Source organism: Taeniopygia guttata, chromosome 1 (genome assembly GCF_048771995.1).
Source record: "Taeniopygia guttata chromosome 1, bTaeGut7.mat, whole genome shotgun sequence".
NCBI classification, from domain to species: Eukaryota; Metazoa; Chordata; class Aves; order Passeriformes; family Estrildidae; genus Taeniopygia; species Taeniopygia guttata.
This window is the reverse complement of record NC_133024.1, coordinates 112104854-112125678: the sequence shown is the minus strand read 5'-3', so window position 1 is coordinate 112125678 and position 20825 is coordinate 112104854. Positions and strand designations below refer to the sequence as shown.

Here is a 20825-nt window from a genome sequence, read left to right as displayed (position 1 = left end):
AGATCAGGCCTGGCCTGGCCTTGGGCTGATGTTGAAAGGCAATGTCAGCTGGCCAAATCTCTTCTGGGACATGGGTGCCAAGGGGAAGGGCTGGAAAATGGAGAGAAATGTTCTTGCTCACCAGCCAAAAACACAAGGACAGCAGGAAGAAAAAGTTACCAGGGGAAGGGGAGTCCCTGCTTTGTGCACATGGAAAGACCCAGGAAAGCACTCAGGTTCCCTATGGAGAGTGGGGTGTCTCTGACATCTTCATGGCTGTGAAATCAGTCCCTGGAAAATCTTTTTTTTCAGAGTTTGCCTCTCCAAAAATGCCATTTGTCCCCACTCATGATTTCTTTCCAGACTGGTTCCTTTCACCAGCTGAAAGTTTGTGGAGGAAGTTCTGAGATATATAATCTTGGGATGCTTTGAGCGGATTTCCAAATCTACTAGAGATCCCTGAGAGGCATTTCTTCTCTGGGATCACATTTGGGATGCTTTAGTCCTTCAGGGGTTTTACATTCATGGGATCTCTCCCCACTTTTGAGGAGGTGGAATGGTCAAAAATGACCTTGAACTTGTTTTTTGACATCAGGTAGAGAAATTCCTGGTCCAAGCCAAACAAACCCTTAAAGGCAATGTCAAATATAAGCAAAGGTTCTTTCTACTGCTGATTAGCAAGAGAGAAAAATATAATTGGGGGTTTGATTTTACAGCACCCCTGTGGGAAAGAAAGTTTCTGCAAATTGAAAGAAATGAACATTTTCTAGATAGTTCCCATTCAAGCCCTTGTCTGATATTATTCCTTCCAAGCATGAACTCCATTGCCAGGGGATACAAGTAAGTGGTCTGTCCACAAAAGAACCTCAGACATAAATAGTACTTGGGATGCAAAAATATCAAAATATTTCCCAGTTAATAGCAGTTCTTTTCTCCAGCACAATAATTTAGGAGTAAAGAGAAGAAAAAACCCAACAGGCTTCTTGGCTGAGGCTATTACTGAGATTTAAAATGATAATAATGGGAATCTATTTTTAATAAACTGCTCCAGCAATGTTTATTGCAGTGAAGAATAATTGTTATGATAACTCAATTTGTGATTATTATTCTTAAAACAGAAAAAAGGGAACATTATTATAAAACTCTTTGAACCTCTACAATTATATTCCATTTATCTACATTACAGGCTGTTTGATGGCACAGTGGGAGGTAGGAAGAGAGTGCATTTCTTTCCAATTTGTGTCCCTTTTTTGGAGGATGAGGGACTGACTCATTTGTCAACCTCACAGGTAAACTTGGGGTTGCAATTGTTGAAATTTATGAATATTTATATGAAAATTTGCCTCAGTTTTGCTCTGCTTAAATGATTCCTTGAGGGCCTGATCTTACTAACCGAACTGGTAGTTAATGACAGCAGTGGGGAGGAGAACAATAATCCAAATCCCAAACTTCTGGGAGTTTTGATGCTGAGGAAGATGCAATGAAAACAACGTGTTGCCACCATTGTTGCAGCTTGAAGGATTTTAACATTGCACAGGAGCTGAGAAGATCCATTTTTGTAAAGGATGGGATTTATCCCAAACTTTAAAATCCTACTGTGCTGTTTTTACTGCTTCAATTTTCTCTTTTAAGGTGCCTCCTGGGACACATGACTGTTCTGATGGCTTCCTGAAAAATGTCACCACGTACAGGGGGGCACATTCAAGGTCTGGGCAGATGAGGTCTGACAGCTCTGTGCAGTCCACAAAACCTCCTGTGCAGGTCTGCACCCACCCCTGCACTATTTGGAAGCTGTGCAGAGGCTTTTGTTAAGCAGCAATTCCAGTTTGCTTGGCAGTTTGTAATGTGATGCTATAAAAGGGAAAATAATGGTGTTGGTGTTAATGATGAAGTATGAACAACAAATAATCACAAATCATGGAATGGGTTGGAAAAGACCTTAAAGATCATCCGGTGCCACCCCTGCCAAGGCAGGGACACCTCCCACTGTCCCAGGCTGCTCCAAGCCCCAAATCCAACCTGGCCTTGGGCACTGCCAGGGATCCAGGGGCAGCCACAGCTGCTCTGGACAATCTGATCTAATCTTATCTTTTTCCAAAAATCTGCTTGGGGTATTGTGAAGATCAGAACACAAGGATGTGCTTTCAAAACATCAAATGTTGGAATTAATTTTAAAAAAAACTTACTTCCATGCTCAATTTCTTTTGAAAACTCAGAAAAACTCCTGAAGTTTTATTCTTGTTTTTGTTTTTTTTTTTTTTTGTTTTGTTTTGTTTTTTTAATTGAACACTGCTTAAAAATGTTCTCCATATACTTGAAACTTTTGTCCTGGTGTGAGGACAATGATACAGAAAACATCTACAGCTGCTTGTACCATCAGCTAAAGTGTCCTCCTGCACAGGAGAGCTGGTTGATATTCAAGGATCACCTTCTCCAAGCTCAGTGAGCAGAAACTCAGGCAAAAATTCTAGGAGGCCTCTATGGATGAACAAAAAGCTGCTGGCAAAACTCAGACACAGAGAGGGAGTACCCAAGAGGGTGGAAGCAGGCAAGAATAACCCAGTGGGAATACAGAGACATTGTCCAAAGATTCAGAAATGTGGGTAGGAAAGCCCAAACCCAGCTGAAGTTGAACCTTTCCAGAGATGTGAAAGACAACAGGAAAAGAAAGGAGGAAGGAGGAAGGAGGAAGGAAGGAGGAGTAAGAAGGAAGAAGGAAGAAGGAAGAAGGAAGAAAAGGGAGAAGGGAGAAAAGGGAGAAGGGAGAAAAGGGAGAAGGGAGAAGGGAGAAGGGAGAAGGGAGAAGGGAGAAGGGAGAAGGGGGAAGGGGGAAGGAGGAAGGAGGAAGGGAAAGGAAGGGAAGGGAAGGGAAGGGAAGGGAAGGGAAGGGAAGGGAAGGGAAGGGAAGGGAAGGGAAGGGAAGGGAAGGGAAGGGAAGGGAAGGGAAGGGAAGGGAAGGGAAGGGAAGGGAAGGGAAGGGAAGGGAAGGGAAGGGAAGGGAAGGGAAGGGAAGGGAAGGGAAGGGAAGGGAAGGGAAGGGAAGGGAAGGGAAGGGAAGGGAAGGGAAGGGAAGGGAAGGGAAGGGAAGGGAAGGGAAGGGAAGGGAAGGGAAGGGAAGGGAAGGGAAGGGAAGGGAAGGGAAGGGAAGGGAAGGGAAGGGAAGGGAAGGGAAGGGAAGGGAAGGGAAGGGAAGGGAAGGGAAGGGAAGGGAAGGGAAGGGAAGGGAAGGGAAGGGAAGGGAAGGGAAGGGAAGGGAAGGGAAGGGAAGGGAAGGGAAGGGAAGGGAAGGGAAGGGAAGGGAAGGGAAGGGAAGGGAAGGGAAGGGAAGGGAAGGGAAGGGAAGGGAAGGGAAGGGAAGGGAAGGGAAGGGAAGGGAAGGGAAGGGAAGGGAAGGGAAGGGAAGGGAAGGGAAGGGAAGGAAGGAAAGGAAAGGAAAGGAAAGGAAAGGAAAGGAAAGGAAAGGAAAGGAAAGGAAAGGAAAGGAAAGGAAAGGAAAGGAAAGGAAAGGAAAGGAAAGGAAAGGAAAGGAAAGGAAAGGAAAGGAAAGGAAAGGAAAGGAAAGGAAAGGAAAGGAAAGGCTTCTGTGAGTTTATGGTGACAATAGGAAGGCCAGGAAAAATGTGGCCCCAGTGCTGAGTGGAACCTGGTGACACAGGACATGGAAAAGGCTGAGACCCTGAATGCCCCTTATTGGCCCCATTCTTCAGTAGCCAGAGCAGCCTTCAGGAATCCCAGGTCCAAGAGATCAATGGAACAGTCTGGAGCAAGAGACTCACCCTTGGTGGACAAGGATCAGGTCAGGGAATGCTTAAGCAAACTGGATATGTGTAGATCCATGGGCTTTAATTGAATGTGCCTAAAAAAGTGCTGAGGGAACTGGCAGATGCCATTGAGGCCTCTGTCCATAGTCTTTGACTGATCATTGATTGGGAGAAGTGCCTGAAGATTGAAGAAATGCAAATGCCACTCTTGTCTTCAAGAAGGACAAAAAGCAGGATGCAGGAACCAAGAAGCCTCTCAGCCTCATCTCCATCCCCAGCAATTCACCAGCAAACTCCTTCGTTACCTTCTGTGAATTATTTTCCAGCTTTTTCCATTGAGTGGATTCATTTCCAAACGCCCCATTTATCAAAATAAGTTTTTCTCACAGTCTTTCTTCAGACTGTCTTATAATTGCTGAGAATTATTTTGAAAGACAAATAGTACTCATTGCAAACTCTCAAAACTTTATTGCACCCATAAGATGCAACAGGCAGCACTTTGAAAAGGGAGGACAGAAATTAGGTAGAAGAGGCTGAAGTGATTGAAAATGACATTTTCCCTGGAAGATTGAATTGGCTGAGAATAAAAGCAAAGCACCAGGAAAACAGGTGAAAGTTCTCTTGAAAGAAAATATTTACTTCAAGGAAGAATAAAGGTGTGCTGAAGCAGCACAGTGATTTATCTCAAATATTCTCGTCTACTGAAACCAAAAACCTGAAGTTTTTTTTTTAATTTCTTCACCACGTCCTTAAATGGAGAATGACTTTGATTAATTCTATTTGAATTACAAATTACCTTTGGCAAATTTCTGAAGTGGTGGGTAAAAGAAGAAAGATGCCCAGTAAGTGTTTCCTCACTGACTTGAAAATTAAAATATTGGTCTGTCTGCTACTGGTGAAAGTTTTTTCTATCCATATGTTTTGTTTAAAACCCTTCATAAAGTGACCTTTAACAATGCATTATTCAATATTTATGGGCCAGCATTCAAATTGCCCCACTGGATCACTCAATTAATCTTTCAAGGTAATGAAGCTAATTATTAATTTTATAATATATTAAATTTCCTTGCTGCAAAGGAAAGCTAAAGCTAAGCAAGAAAAGTACGGAAAAAAAAAATAAAGCTATTAAAAATAACAGAGCTAAACATGACTACAAGTCTATAAATCACTGGAGGGGCTCTAGGATTTTTCTAGCCCTGGAAGATTTTTTACTCAAGCACAGGGACCAAATTTTGGTTCTATCTGCCCTCAAGAAAATCAGCTTTATATGGAATATATTAGAATATTTCCAAATACTAAATATGCAAAAGTAATGTATTTGGAACATGAAAGGAAAGAGGGCAAGATATTTGTTAAAGAAATGATAAAAAATATCTGTTGACTGCTTGGAAGGAAAGAGTTCAGTTTTGCCTTAGCTGTGAATGCAGATGCTTCCCTTTAGCAGAGCAGGGACAAATATTTATCTTACTTCTTTGGAGTTAGAAATGAAAAATATTTCTATCTTTATCTATTTCTACAGCTCCAGGGTTTGAGGTTCTACCCTGTGACTACACAGAAATCAGCAATTTCTCCCAGTACTTTATTTCTTACTTATTTTCCCTCTTATCTATCTGTGTGACACACTAATTTCCTGACTTGAGTATTATAAATGTCTACCTTCTGCTTGGGCTTTTTCTTCCCACATTTTTCTTTTAACTTTCTCCAGCCAAATCCTTGATGCTTTCTGTTCAGTGTTCCTGCTTTTAAATTATCCTTCCTCATCCCACTGTCCCCCTTCCATTCCTCTGTCCTCACAAGCACTGCTTGTTATGGTGAATATTGAAAAAAAATTCTCCAGAGATTATTCATTACTCTTTTTTCACATAGATGAGCACCACTGATTGCTTTCTGTGGATCTGAGTAGCAGCACTCACACTGGCAAAACTATGTACTAAAATAAAATAAAATTAAATAAAGTTAAAATAAAATAAAATAAAATAAAATAAAATAAAATAAAATAAAATAAAATAAAATAAAATAAAATAAAATAAAATAAAATAAAATAAAATAAAATAAAATAAAATAAAATATCATGTTTTCAGAAAGAAAACAAATGTAATTATGCCTTTTTCCCATTTGAATCCTACTCTGCTGTGGTCACATCCTGTATCCTGTAAAAAAACTGACAAATCTTCTCAGATTTTATAACCTGCTTGATCTCAGAGTACCACAAATAACCTGCTTGTGCTGTTGGGAACTAAAATATCAGTAGAAACACCATGTTTGTGGTCTGGAAATGTGATTGAACCCTAGAGTTGGATGTACCTCAAGGACCTTTGTGGGAAATTTAGGATTTCTGTATAACTGATTAATATGATTAAGTATAAGTTGTTTATTGTTTATATTATATATATATGTACAGATTTTATAAATTATTAAGTATACATTTTTTGATTGGTGGTTTTGTTTTGTTTATTTGTTTTTGTTTGTATTTTCTGGAGTATATGATTGGTTATAGTTTAAACATATAGTTTAAACTATAAAACTATATGTTTTATCGTTTTTTGTTATTTAATTTTGAGGTCTTGGTATTTGGTTTCTTAGTCACTTCTTTTGCAATTTAGTACAATTCTGTTTCAGTAGCTTTGATGAATTCTTGGGGCTTTGATAACAAGCTTAGAAGCAGGCTGGCTGGTGCACACTATGGCTTAACCCTTGTAAATACATTGCAACATACCTTCAGGCAGCAAGGAGCTGAAGTCTTAATTTTCTCCTGGTATTTTTTGGTTTTTTTTTTTTGATCCCTGCTGATTTAGCTATCCCAAGTTTGATATTAGGTGATATCAAAGAGAGAGTGTAGCACAGCTCCAGGACATCACCAAAGGGTTGTTACACGTCTGACAAGACACAAGGCAGAAGGGACAAGCACATCTCCTGCAATCTGTCCTTATGAGCAGTTAATGAGAGCCAACTTTTGCTCCCAAGCACGAAGCAGTGCAGTGAGACAATGTTTATTAGAGGCTGCTTTGAGCTGGAGATGGGCAGATGCACCCACATATGGTCTTATTTATCCCAGAAGGGTCAGTGGCCTGATGGCTGCAAGTGTGAGGAGTGGATTTGATGGCTCAGCCAGCCTCTTTCTGCTCCTAAATTCCCACGTTTCCTGTACGTGGGAGAATATGCTCACGTGTTTCATTAGCTGGGATTAGGATTTTAGCTTTTATATTTTTCATATATTAGTAATCCTGCAATTCTTCAGTGTATAACTCTAAACTCCATATAGAGTGTGAGCTTCTGCTTTCCCATTTTGGTCAGACACCATAATTCCTCTCCAGGCCTGGGAATCACGGACACCTCAATGTCTCAGGTCCCAGGAGATGCAAACAAAAGTGAATTTGGGGGGAACGAACTTGGAGTAAATGACTTCATTACCTGAAGCTGTAATTGGAAGATTAACCCCCAATATTCAAATGGACCAAACTTATAAAAGTGTGAAAACCCATGATCCATCATCCATGTTGGGTGTAGGCCCTGGGGGGACTTTGCCTGAAATGTACCTGAAGGCTCTTCAATAAATTATCTGCTTTTTATTCCATAATTTTGTCTGTCCTCAGTTATTAGGTAGCCCAAAAAGGCATCAAGATTGTCACCCTTGCGCCAAGAATGACACAAGAAGAGATGAGGACGCATCATAAAAAGGAAGAAAAGAAGGCCTTTATGGAAAGGAAACTTTGGCTTAAATAGACTGATACGACACATTCTATTTGATTGGTTAATTAATAAAAACATCTTCCTCACACACCGTCCTTGAGAGGAACAGAAAAGAAAGGTGGAAAAACACCACCAGCAGACTTTTTAGACTAACAAGTAACCTCATCCCTACAACTCCCAAAAAATTCTCCCAAGCCACCGTGCGAAACAATTGCCGTTTCTATCTCCCTGACCCGGCTGGCATCCCACCCTCTCCTGCTTCCCAGCCTGGGCGTGGGCTGAAACCCTCCCTGGAGTGCCCCAGATGTTCTCCCAGCTGCCTCACCTGGGCGGTGTGCCTTGGGCACTGCCATGTTGGTCACGCGCCCTCCGTCCTGCGGCTTGGGCGGGGAGGCGGTGAAGCGGCAGATGCCCGACTCGGAGGGCGTGCTGGACGTCAGGCTGTCCGTGTAGTCGTTGGTCCCTGCCGTCAGCTGCTCCGAGGACGTGTCTGAGATGAAGCACTCGGTGATGGTGAACTTGGCGTGCCTCAGCTGCTCTTCCATCTTGGCGTGCTCGTAGGCCCTGGCCAGCTCTTCGTAGGTGGAGGAGGCACTTTCTGTGGAGACCATGCTGCTCCTCGCCCGGTCTGAGCGCCAGGAATTGGAGCAATGGGAGAGAGAAAACATCTGCACAGTCCTTTTTTTTTTTTTTATGAGGAAAGCCACGAGCATGATATTTCAGAGCAATGCAGAGAGCCCTTGAAATTATCAAGGTTATTTAAATCAAATGCCTCCACAAGTGTTAGTTTAGTCAGAAACTTCACAATTACAGATAATCTAAAGTAAAGCTTTATCCCGTGAGCATCATTAGATGCTTTAGCATTAAATTCATGTTTCTTTTATAAAAAAATAACCTTTACTACATGAAAAATATTACTTTTGCAAAAAAAATGATTTCTCTAAATCTGAAATGCCTTCAAAAGGTTTCAAACCCACAAACCAGATTTTTCAAAATAAGAAACAGCTCTTCTACATTATCTTTTTAATGCATCTCAGAAACATTTCACTGGGGCTATGTACAGGTGAGAAAGGAAAGTCTTTTTGTCCTGCTTCTATCATACATACATATATATATATATATATATGATATATTTTTTTTTTTTTGGGGAAAGTGCTGAGAGCAAAGGTCAAATAGGAAGGCAGTAGCTCTCAGATATTATCTCTCTAGACACCAGGTAAAACACTAACTCATTTCATTCGGAACAAAGGTCTTCAGAAAGCAATATTTGGCAACTACAGCCTGCAGTCATTCAGTTGCCTTTTTTCAGTGCTGCTGAAGCTAATGGGGGAATTCATATTTGACACACAGGTTATTATGACCTACAAGCTGTTCTTTTCTGCTGATGAGTTTCTGAGAATATCAATATTTCTTAAACAACACTCTTATTGAAGATGTAAATGGCTACTGATACATTAAAAAGCACTCTGGAAATGCAGGGCTCATTTCTGCAGGGACGGAATTGCTGAGCTGTTGCACCCACAGTGTTTCTCCTCCAGTGGGCTGGAAGAGCAGAGGATTTTGAAAAGTTCCTTGGGCAGAAGTCGTGTTCCATCACAAGATCCGTGCAATTTCAGACATTGCTTGTTGGTGATGTTCAATAAACAGGCACAGTGTAATAGCTAATTCATAAAAATGGACCTCCTGCAGCAGCCAGAGGCAAGCATGTCATTATTGCAAATCTTTATCTTTTTTATTGTGTGCCTGCACCCCTGCATCAGTTTTCATTGTGCACTAAGAATGATACTCCTGCCACTATTAAACACGACCATCCATTATTTAAAATGACAAGTACTTCTGCAAGATGCTGTAACTTGCTTAAGATTTGGAGCTGACCAGAACTTAACAGGGTTTCTTTTGATTTTTTTTTTTTCTTTCCACCCACAGGAAACATCATTCTGTTTTTCACATTTGATTTGTACATCAGACCTCAGTGATGTCTTCCCGTATTTCTGGTCAGCTGGAAACTCCCAGGAGGCAGCAGCTGACCAGTGCCATGGAGCAGTGCGTGTGAATATCGTGGTCATGCAAAGGTCACAGCTTGGCCCATTGAAGCTTGGGACCTGCAGCTTCGCATATTCCCATGCCAAGAGGGAGAATATTCCAGAACCAATCTGCCTGAACACCTACTTTAGATTTGACGGAAATGTATCCAAGCCTAGGGTGAACTTTATGAAACTTTATGAACTTCATGAATACAGATTGATCAGGAAATTTACAATGGCCTCTAGTTAGAACATTAGAACTCGGTCACAGCTATGAACTGCTGCCAGGCATTTCTCCTGAGCTCAAAAGCTGCTGCTTTGTAAGCCTGGAATTGTTTTGATAAGTACTAAATTCTGCCAAATATCAACTGCATCAACCAGCTCCTGAAATCTGAACTCCAGATTGGAGAAGTGATCAAATGTGCACATTAGCTCAATTGATTCTTGAACACATAATTTGGCTGCATATGTTTATTTGAAAGTTTTAAACTTCTGAAGCACTTAAATTAAATGGGCTCTACTATTTTCCCAGAAACCAAGTGGTATAATAGAGCTGCTTTTTGGCACAAGAAAAGCTTTCTTGATCTAAAGCTTGCTATCCCTCACATAAATCACCATGAGCTCAAAGGTAGACACAGAGTAGAAAAGTAGGCTTGTTAAAATATAGATTATAAAGTCTGTTTACATAATTGGATGTAGTAAATTTAATTTCTGTCCTTTACCACACACATTGGAAAATATCCTTGGGTGACAACAGGTTGGAACACAACCAAATTCACCTGAAATCTGGAGTGTCTACAGGAAGGGTTTCTCAGAGGAGATTTTCTATTTATATTTAGATTTGTATATTTAATAATCTTAAAAATGCATGATAATTCTACCTGAAGGTTGTCAGTTGGCTGGAGGAATCTAGTGACTGCCATTACCCCACGGAGAAAACATGGAGGTTTAAGAGGGTGAATTATGAAACATTGAGAACTCCAGGCTGTAAATTACTAAATATGAGTGAAGTCAGATACTTGTTCTTATACAGAAAACAAACCAGTCAAACTGCTTTTTATGGTGAAAGGCCACTCACATCCACTGCTTGGTAGCTCTAACACATCATGAACACCTTTCTCCTAAAATCAGGAGAGACAGTTGGCAATTCCTTCTGAGGAAGCCAGAGCAAGCCTGGCTTCAGTTCGATCAGACTTCCCTTTGAGAAATATTTTACCTTTATTCCCTTTTAATCTTTATTAGATTTACTTCATGACTGCTCTTCTAGTTAAAAATTTACTCATTTATTTGCCTTTTTTTGGTTGCTTTTTCAGCATAAGACAGTGAAGGTATCAAGAAGAGAGGAGGGCTGCAGGTAGACTATGTGTTCAGGGTCTCCAAACTTGTCATTTAGAGGAATAAACCCCATGCTGTTTATCAGGGAAATCCTGCCCAGCTGCTGCAGAATTCAGTGCTATGAATGAATTTTTACTTGGACTCTAATTCCAGAGTTTTCCCTTTTTTTTTTTTACCCTCTTCTCTTTCCCACTGAGAATGAACATATTACATGAACAGGAAAATAAAAATACTAACCTGAAGGTTATTCAAATCCTAAAATCATTCCAAATACAACTCAAGGATATCCTTGCTGACTAATATTGTCCATTCCTAGTCAAATTCTCCTACTTTTTCTTTTTGGTTCAGGAAGCTACAGGAAAATTTACGACCTTGTCTTTCAAAGGAAGGATGTCTTTCAAAGGATATGTGTGGAATGAGGAACCAGAAGCACAATATTTGTTGTCATTATCTCTACAAGCATTTTTGGCACCCCTCATACATAACCTACACAAAAACCAAGGGAAGAACGACACCTGAGCTCCAAACAAGGCACACCCAGGAACAGAACAGGTGGCACAGGCTGCCCACACTGGAGGTGGAGTTCCCACCCTTGGGAATATTCAGAAGTCATCTGGGGATGTTCCTGAGCAGCCAGCCCTTGCTCACCCTGCTTTCAGCAGAGGGGCTGGACTGAGCAGTGCCCAGGTGTCCCTTTGGACCAAAACCTCTGATCCTGTGACTTGGGAGGATCCTGCCAGCAATGGGATGGCAGCAGCTGCTGGATCCTGTCAGGAATGGGATGGCAGCAGCTGCTGGGATCCTGTCAGCAATGGGAATTCCAAGAGCTGCTGGGATCCTGTCAGCAATGGTATGGCAGGAGCTGCTGGATCCTGTCAGCAATGGGATGGCAGCAGCTCTGGGATCTTGTCAGGAATGGGATGGCAGCAGCTGCTGGGATCCTGTCAGCAATGGGAATTCCAGGAGCTGCTGGATCCTGTCAGCAGTGGGATGGCAGCAGGAGCTGGGATCCTGTCAGGAATGGGATGGCAGCAGCTGCTGGGATCCTGTCAGCAATGGGAATTCCAGGAGCTGCTGGGATCCTGTCAGCAGTGGGATGGCAGCAGGAGCTGCTGGGATCCTGTCAGCAATGGGAATTCCAGGAGCTGCTGGATCCTGTCAGCAGTGGGAATTCCAGGAGCTGCTGGATCCTGTCAGCAGTGGGATGCCAGCAGGAGCTGGGATCCTGTCAGCAATGGGAATTCCAGGAGCTGCTGGGATCCTGTCAGCAGTGGGATGCCAGCAGGAGCTGGGATCCTGTCAGGAATGGGAATTCCAGGAGCTGCTGGGATCGTGTCAGCAGTGGGATGGCAGCAGGAGCTGCAGTCCCGGTGTCCCTGTGGGGAGCCCTGTCCGTACCTGTGTCCTGCGAGGGGCTGACGCTGTAGCTGTCACTTTCCTTGTCCACTGATCCTGCTGGCCTGGGCGTGGGGAGCCTCCAGTCTGTGGTGAGGGTGTGTGCTGAGATGGTGGGGTGGGGCCTGTTGAGGGTCCACTGGCTGGCGTAGCGGTTGCGCGCGGTGGGTCCGGTTTTGGCACTCCTCCTCGTGGTGGGATCTGTGAGGGATGGCAGAGAGGGGTTGGGAAGGAATGCAAACCAGCCCTGTCAGAATCACAGAGTCCTAGAGTGTTCTGAGCTGGAAGGGACCCACAGGAATCATCCAGTCCAAGCCCTGGCCCTGCCCAGACCCCCCAACAATCCCACCCTGGGCATCCCTGGAGCAGTGTCCAAACATTCCTGGAGCTCTGGCAGCCTCGGGGCTATGACCATTCATCCAACCACCTCTGGGTGAAGAACCTTTACCTAAAATCCAACCCAATCCTTCCCTGACACAGCTCCAAACATTCCCACGTGTCCTGTCCCTGGTCAGCAGAGAGATCAGTGCTCAGTCCTTCACTTTCCCCTTCCAGAAGGAGATGACCACTGAAATAATCTTTGTTAAAAAACTCCAAACTCAAGACATTCTTTTTGGGGAAAAAAATGAACAGTGTCAATGCTGATCATTACCAAACTGCTGATGCTTTTCTAGAACTACTCTCTTTCTAATGAAACTCTACATTTTATCAAGGGTGGAACTGAAGAGCTGAAGGCCCCATCATTCTTCCATTGACACATTCATTATCCCTTTACTCCAAGACAAGCAGTTCTCCAGCACCAAAACCACTCTGAGAACTGAAAGAGCACAAGGCAAGTAGATCTGGTCAGGGATTTCACACCACACCTCAAGTGAAGTGCAAGGTAAATTATCAGCATAGATGTGACCACAGACACAGCCTGCACCAGGTACCTGCTGTCAGTTTTTAAATAGATGCACTCAGAAATGTGGGGCTGTAATTCCCTCTTCTGGACATACTGTTACCACATTAGAGTATTGATCAGCTACAGATTTCCTATTTTAACAAGTGGCCAAGACATAAAACATAAGCTGTAATAACATCAGAGTTTCAGGGGGAACAGGTTCATAAAGATTTGACTGCTTTGGAACAATTAGTAAATTAATGCAATTTCTCAAACTTTAAAAAATCATCTGCTACTGGTTTAAGGTCATCAGTGTACTTTTTAAATTAACTTAGAGATAATATAGTGACCAAAATTGTAAAAGCAAACTATGTGCTAAAATTGATCTCCTTGAACTTATTAATAAAGAATTCTGCCCTAAAAGTGAATCTAACAAAGCAAGGGCAAGAGAAAAATCATTATGTGGCAAACAGAGAGTGACTACATCAGCACTGAAGGATTTCTCTTCAAAGCTTCTGAAAGGATTTCACTAACAATAGAAAGGGTATTAGAAATGAAAAATTCAAACCTATTCAAAATGTTCTTTGACATTCAAATGATGAAGTTGTCAGTCTTTGAGGTAAGAGACTTTAGCAGAAGAAATTGAAAGAAAAAGCAATACCCAGATAATGACTCTGAGCACTGCTTCTGCCTAAGCATTCCTAGTGAGAAATTGTATTCTGCTGCTTCAAAGAAACAAGGCATTTATTTACAAATAATGGTCTGATCCTTCTCCTTTTTTTTTCCCTACAGCAGTGGAAAAATTAGAACCTGGTGCCAGGTTCCTCTTGGTGGTGCAGCAGAGAGCTGCCTCACATGGACAACATCCAAATCTGTGCTCAGTGTGGTACAAACCAACACCTGGGAATGTGGCACGTGGCTGTGGTGTGGACAACGTGGAGAACAGAACGAGAGTGCTGGTGGGAACAGCTCCTGGCACAGTGCTGGGGCTGCCTGCTCTGGAGAAGAGAAGGTTTGGGGGAGTGCTGTTGATGTACAGAAATACCTGAGGGACAAAAGGACAAGACAGGACAAGAGCCAAGTTTCTGTTGGTGGTGCCCAGTGAGAAGACCAGGGGCAATGGCCACAGGAGAAACTTGGGATCTTCATCCTGAACATCAGAAAACACTTTAATGTGAGGGAGACTGAGCCCTGGCACAGGCTGCCCACACTGGAGGTGGAGTTCCCACCCTTGGGAACATTCAGAAGCCATCTGGGGATGTCCCTGAGCAGCCAGCCCTTGCTGGTGCCCAGATGTCCCTCTGGACCTCAACTTCTGATGCTGTGACTCGGGAGGGTCCTGTCAGCAATGGGAATGAGTTGGGAGAGCCTCTGCCAGCCCACAGGAGCTCAGCCCTCGTCCTGAGGAGCAGGAGCTCAGCTCCAGCTGTGCTGTGCCTCTGTCAGGGGCTGTGCAGCACAGGCACAGCAATTCCAGAGGTGGCAGAGGGATGGAAACACGGCTGGTGCTCTGGTTATGCCAGCTCTGCCATCAAACACAACTGGAGAGAGCTGGGATTAGCAAGGCAAAGGTTCACAGAGCAACTCTTCCATAAATAAATAAATAAGGACAAGAGAAGAACTTCAAATATGTCACTCAGTGAATGTGAGTGGGCTCAGACAGGAGGGTCCATAACCTCTGAGCCTCCCAGCTGGGCTCTGCTCTCCTCTTCACAGCAGAAGTGGTGGCTCTAGACAAAATCCCATCACCCAGCCTGCAGCAAAGCTGGATTAGTGTCTTAAATCCAGAGAACATTAGCTGGAAGTCTTTGACCCAGCCCTGTGCACTGCTGCAATCAGATCTGTACTGCTTAATAAAAGTGCTGGTGGGTTTTTATTTCCAAGCAGGGCTGGACACTGATCATATTCTTACACATGAGTTAAATCCACGTTTAATTTGAAGGAATTCTCTCCCTGGCTGCAGAGGAATCAAGCACAGAACTGAGCACAAAGAGGCTTTAGAAAGGAAGGTGCTATAAAGTTCTGTGGTGTGACACAGGTGTGAGGTTTTGGGGTGATGCCTCTTTCCTTATTAGAAAATCTAGTCCTTGAGGAATGACTTGAAAAAAGATGAAAGAGCTAAAAAAGCACCAAGGCCAGGACTAGAACACCTCTTAATTAAAAGATTGCAGTGGAAATGGATTTTCTGAATTATCTGCACTCTAGCAACTGAGCTTTCAGCATCTATGTTCACCAAACTCAACAAGGGAATTCTGAAACAATCAGGAGACAGAAATAATCTAAGAGATTTCAGAAACTGCACACTGCAGTGAACTACATTTTGGTAGAATTTCTAACTCATAAATTATCATTCAACCTAGTATTTCTTTTCACCCATTTACATAGATATGGAACACATTCATGAGAGGAATGAGAAGAATGGATTTCATCAGTATATTAATTTATGATAGTATTTTAATCACTAGAAGAACAACTTGGCATGAATATATCTGGGAAAAGTAATTTACCATAATAACTAAAGCCAGAAATACAACTTTTCCGAAAAAGTAATAATGAGAATTGCTTTTTTTTTTTGCCTGATGGAGAGGTAGGAGAAAAGTTGCTTTTGAAATACTGTAAAGATTGATCACAGAGGGAAAAAAAAGCGTATTACACACTAAAAGCCATTAAGGTAATTTACCCAATAAATTCTAGAAATTAAAATCTAGCATGCATTTGGTTTAATGAAGGCCAGGTATGAATTATTTCAACACCTCCATTTCAAATGCACATGCAATTTTCCCCATACCGAATCACTAAGTGCAATAGTTAAAGAAATGTCCTCTGCTGACCTAAATAGATTTCTCTCCACTCTCAGACAGAAGGATGGGGATGCAAATGCAGGTGCAGAGCTTTATTTTGTCACAGGTTTTTCCCCTCTTAAAAAACCCTGTTTTCTGATGTGCTTACTCGTTCCTGGCCGGGCATCAGAGACATCCACCAGTGGCCCTGTGGCTTGTGACACCGACTGGTAATGGACCGTGTGGGTGACAGTCAGGGACTTCTGCTTGGACGTCTCTCCAAAGTCAGCATCAGTCAGCAGAACCGTGGATCTGTCGTCTGCAAGTGGGAATTAATCAGATAATGAGCACAGAGTGCTGGTTTTGTCTTTATTAGAGCTTTGCAGCGAGCCCCCAGGTCCCCACAGCCCAGTGACACACAGAGCAGCTCCTGCTCTCTGCAGGGCCCAGGTGGCTTTGAAGGGAAGTTTAAACCTCTGGGTTTAAACTCAAATCCCATCTAAAACTAAAGAATAACTGTCACTATCAGACACAAATGGAGTACACAAAAGCTTGGTAAGTTTAAAAGAGAAAAAGAGAAAATTCTGACCTCGCAATATATAGAATTCTAAAAGTGACAGTGGGTTGGAGGATAAAATTGCCATCTATTCAACCACAATGGTCAAACCAAAATCCATCAATTCTCTCCTCCCACAAAGAATGCAAAACAATCATTATATGAACAGTGTGTGAGGAACTCCAGTAGAAATATGTAAACATCAGAAGGTATAGAAAACTTCTAAAAGAACTTTAAAACTTTAAAAAAAAACTATAAAAGAAAACGTAGCACTTTTAAAAATCAGGGCAACAAATAACTTTCATTTTTCCTGGTGATTTCACCTTAGAGAAGTGCAGCTGTGGCAGACTGTTAAACAAGATCACAAAGAGCTGATTTGTGTGTTGTCATTTGTGGCCCCAATTCCTTCATTCCCATCCTTTGAACACTGCCCTCTTCCCCTCCACTTTCAGAGAGCTCAGATGAGCTTTTTAACAACATATTCCATTTATTTCTCTTTATTAGCATGATTAGCAATGTCCTCAGAGAAACCACCCCTGTCTTCCCAAAAGGAGGTTGTTAGGGGGTGTTGCTAACCAACCCTCTCTCCCCTTTTTTGCAGGGACAGAATATTGCAGAAGGGATGATCCTGACCCAGGACTGTTATTTTCTGCAGCTTCAGATAAAGGTGTGAGGTTAAGCCTGACCTTGGGAAGGAAGAAAAAAGTGAGCACTAACCTTTCCTGCTGTGTGGTTCTGCTTCTGTTTCTTCCCTGTGGGGTGGGATATATTCTCCAAATTTCTACACAGACCTTGATCATTGCAGTGCTATACAGCACTTGCTTCCTTTTAAATTTTTTTTTCCAGTTGTGATCTCTGTATCATATTTTTTTTTTTTTTTTGCTCCAAGGAGGAATCTGGCCCACTTGGTCATAGATGGTTTAATAGCAATAAATCTTTAACTGCCTTTGTGCTTGCAGAACAACAATTATGTGTGCTATCAGACTTTCTTTTGCATTCTTTACAGTCTTTTTATCCATTCAGAATTGCAAGAAAAGCCTCAAGGATTTCCTGCTGTGCTGTGCTATATAGTTTTGTAATGTGTTCTAAGGAACTGGCAGCAGCAGGACTTCTGGGCATTTACTAGTCAGCAGAGGTTGATCCACTTCTTTTAAGCATTCCTGGTTTTTGTTTTGGATTTTTGTTTTTTTTTTTAACTTGACAAGACACCATTAGGGTGAACAGTTCTGCACAATAACAGAACACACATTTTTTACCCAAAGAAGGCTATAAATAGAATAACATTAGGAATCAAATCACTCTGTCTCTGGCAAAAGATGAGCTCTTATTCAGGTTGGGAATAAAGCCTCTTGGCAGAAAACTCTGATCAACCCTGCCAAAATCCCTGCTTATTCTGGGTGGAAAGCTGCCTCTTAGCAAGGCCCTGATGGCATTGCTGCAGCTCAGGCTCTAGGAGTATTCTCACTGGAATCCCCCACTGCTCAGCAGCTGCACTCAGAAGTTAAAGCTGCCTTTAGGATGAAGCCTGGCACAAAGGGCAGACTTTGGGGAGCTCAAATAATGATTTTACAAAGTCTGTAAGTCTTTTCAAACCTGGAATGGGCATGAACAGGAGGTGCAGAGATGCTGCTCACAGCTTGCTGACTTTCCTCTCTGGCCACACCATCCCTGGATGCTGTTACATTGCCAGATTCCTTTATATAGATTTTTAACCAAAAAATGTAAAGTCAGAAGTCTGACAAGGGCAGTCAGGAGTGTCTTGCCACAGTGTGTGCTCATACAGTCACGATATCAGGCTGAATTTCTATTCTGTGTTTCTAGATATTTTCAAATTATTTGGGAAAAAAACCCCAACACCAAACAATTTTATTTCTCGTAACACTTCAGTTCAGTAGCAGCCCCATCTTGTTTTCTGTAGCGTCAAACAGTTTAGATTTGAATTTTGCATGGATACACAGAAGCTGAAAACTGATCAAAATGTTGAAATATCATGTGCTATGAACAGGTGGATACAATATGCAACATGTACGTTTTAAAAGTTGGCTGTAGCAAATCTTCAGATACTGAGAGTGCAGTTTCAGAATTTCATTTTCCCTTTAGGTAATGTCAGTGATCCAACTGCCTAGTCAGAGCCAAATGAGAAATCAGGATGAAAATCATAAAACTGCCAGTCCTCAATTACATTTTCTTCAAGAAACTCTTTCCAACAGTTTCATTTTCCTAATGTCCTGCATTATTTTAGATCCTATGCTGAGATTACTTTTAGTGGGAAATGACTCAAAGAGGAGGGAAAATAAACCCCAGTTCGGTTTTCAAATTACTTTGTAGCTCTTTTCTCTTGATGTGTGCAGCAGGGAAAAGGTGTGGAGTAAAGGAATTCTGCCTAAAAGAACCTGTTACATTAACCAGGGAAAAAAAAGCTCAATTTACCAATGGTCTCCATGGTGTCCCTCTCCTCTATCAGCAGCTGTGCTCTGGGAATGTCTATGTGCATCCTCAGCGTTTGCTGCTGCTTATTAAGTGTGTCTGATGTCCTGGTGTTCTTGCTGAAAACAAAAGAGAAGTGAAGACGTTAACGTTCAGCCCAAATGAAAAGATATTTGCAAACTTCCTAATTTTCAATCTGTCCAGCTCAAAAAAAAGAAAAAAAAATCCATGTGGCCATAATCAGCAAAAACCACTCATACATCTGATTTTGCCCTCTTCAGAACAAGTGCCTGGTATTAATTTATTGCACGTGGCAAGGCATGAGATGAATGCACAGTGTGGAGGGATGTGGTCTGTCCTCCATCAGCAGGAACCTGAGAATTTCACACAGTTTCCTTCAAGTGTTGTCATAATGAAATGAATAAAAACACTTTGGGAGATGGACCTTTTGTTTCACCCCTCGTGAATCTGAGTAAAGCAACACACAGCTGATCAAACAGGTTGGTAGAAAAATGATGTCTTGAGTAATTTCTAATTGTTTTTTTATCTTTTCATTATTTTTAATTAGCTAAGTTTCAAATATCACTTTGACTGATAAATGAAAAAGCAAATTAATAACTAGGTATAATAGTCATAGATTGTATAAAATAAATAAAGGCTTTAGTCTCATTGATGTTCCAAGACAAAAATTGCAAATCTTGTTTACATCTCTGGATTATGTCTAATTGATTGATGCAACAATCTAAAAAAGAACATAAACCAATTATTTTATCATCATGCAAATTGAAACTATTTCATTTTGAAGTTTGTGTACCAGAAAATGACTTCTTAAATGAGCTGTCTACCAAAAGCAAATGAAAATGGATGGTAAAAACAAGTGCCACAGTCATTTCTAGCACAGAACTTGCACGAAGAAACCTTCAGATTGCACTAAACAGGAACATTTTGCCCTTTTAGATGTAATTACTCTCTGGATGAAATGAAATATTTGCAAATACTTCACGCAGGGAGGCTGTGGAGAGTTGAGACAAATCAGTCAGCAGTGATCCAGGTGCTCAGGCTTCAAAGAGCTGTAAGATCCAAGTGGAGGCTCATTTTCTAGTGTAGAATAGCTGCAGATCACTCAGTTTAATTCTGCTTTGGCAGTGAATTATTGTGGTTAATGGAATCAGCAGAGGAATCTTAAAGGGATAAGCTCAGCAATTCTGTGAGCACAGGAGATAAATCCATGTGTGGTGAGCCCACATCTCTGGCAAATTTGTGTTAACTTCCTGCTGTGCCTCCACATCAGTAACCTCAGGTTTGGAGGTTCTCCTGGAGTCTTTTTTTGGAGGAATTTTCTAGCTCTGTGGTCAGTGGTTCTGCTCCAAATCCAAGAGTGAGATCCACAAGGCACCTGGGAGCACCTCTCTGATTTTCACCTCCTGGCTTTCCCTGCTGTTGTGGTCCCCAGCACTAGCACCATCTATACATCCAAATTTAATGTCTCTCTCTTCTCCTCGGTGATTAGATGGTGCTGTTCCCATAACATACACATGGATAGTTGAGATGCATTCAAACAGGCCACAACTGGTGCCTCATCTGATTATCATGGAAGCAAAATATCAGGAGAGCCTCCCAGGGGCTTCCAGACTTTTCTCCATATATAACAGGGGAGAATGGTCATCACAAGGTCTTACTAAACACATAAATTTTCAAAGACATGTAGCATTGTCAAATGCAGATAAATTCCCCACTGGTGTTCTCTAAGTCTCTGCATGGAGTGGATGCCACTCAGGTTACTGAAATGTTAAGAGAATCAGACAGTAATATTTTATCTGCATGCCAAATATGCTTGGATACAGGCCCTTGGAAAGTTGGACTGCTCTAGACTTGCCCAAAGTTGTAGAGCAAATGTAGAGCATCTGTTCCAGTGCCTCACTGCCCTCTGAGTAAAGAATTTTTTCCTAGCATTTAATCTAAACCTGCCCTCTTTCAGTGTAAAGAAGAAAAATG

The 20825-nt window shown here is 42.0% G+C and overlaps 1 protein-coding gene across 2 annotated transcripts in view; it reads right to left on the bottom strand.

Annotated features, from left to right (window-relative positions):
• DSCAM (DS cell adhesion molecule) overlaps window positions 1–20825 on the bottom strand; it is a 462695-nt gene that overhangs the window by 13049 nt on the left and 428821 nt on the right. For both annotated transcript variants that reach the window (XM_030283877.4, XM_072935734.1), the window contains exons 29-32: window positions 18834–18949; window positions 16017–16166; window positions 12188–12385; window positions 7756–8058 (exon numbers count right to left, since the gene is read on the bottom strand). In XM_030283877.4, coding sequence (XP_030139737.1) covers window positions 7756–8058; window positions 12188–12385; window positions 16017–16166; window positions 18834–18949 — 767 coding nt within the window. The remainder of the gene's footprint in view (window positions 1–7755; window positions 8059–12187; window positions 12386–16016; window positions 16167–18833; window positions 18950–20825) is intronic.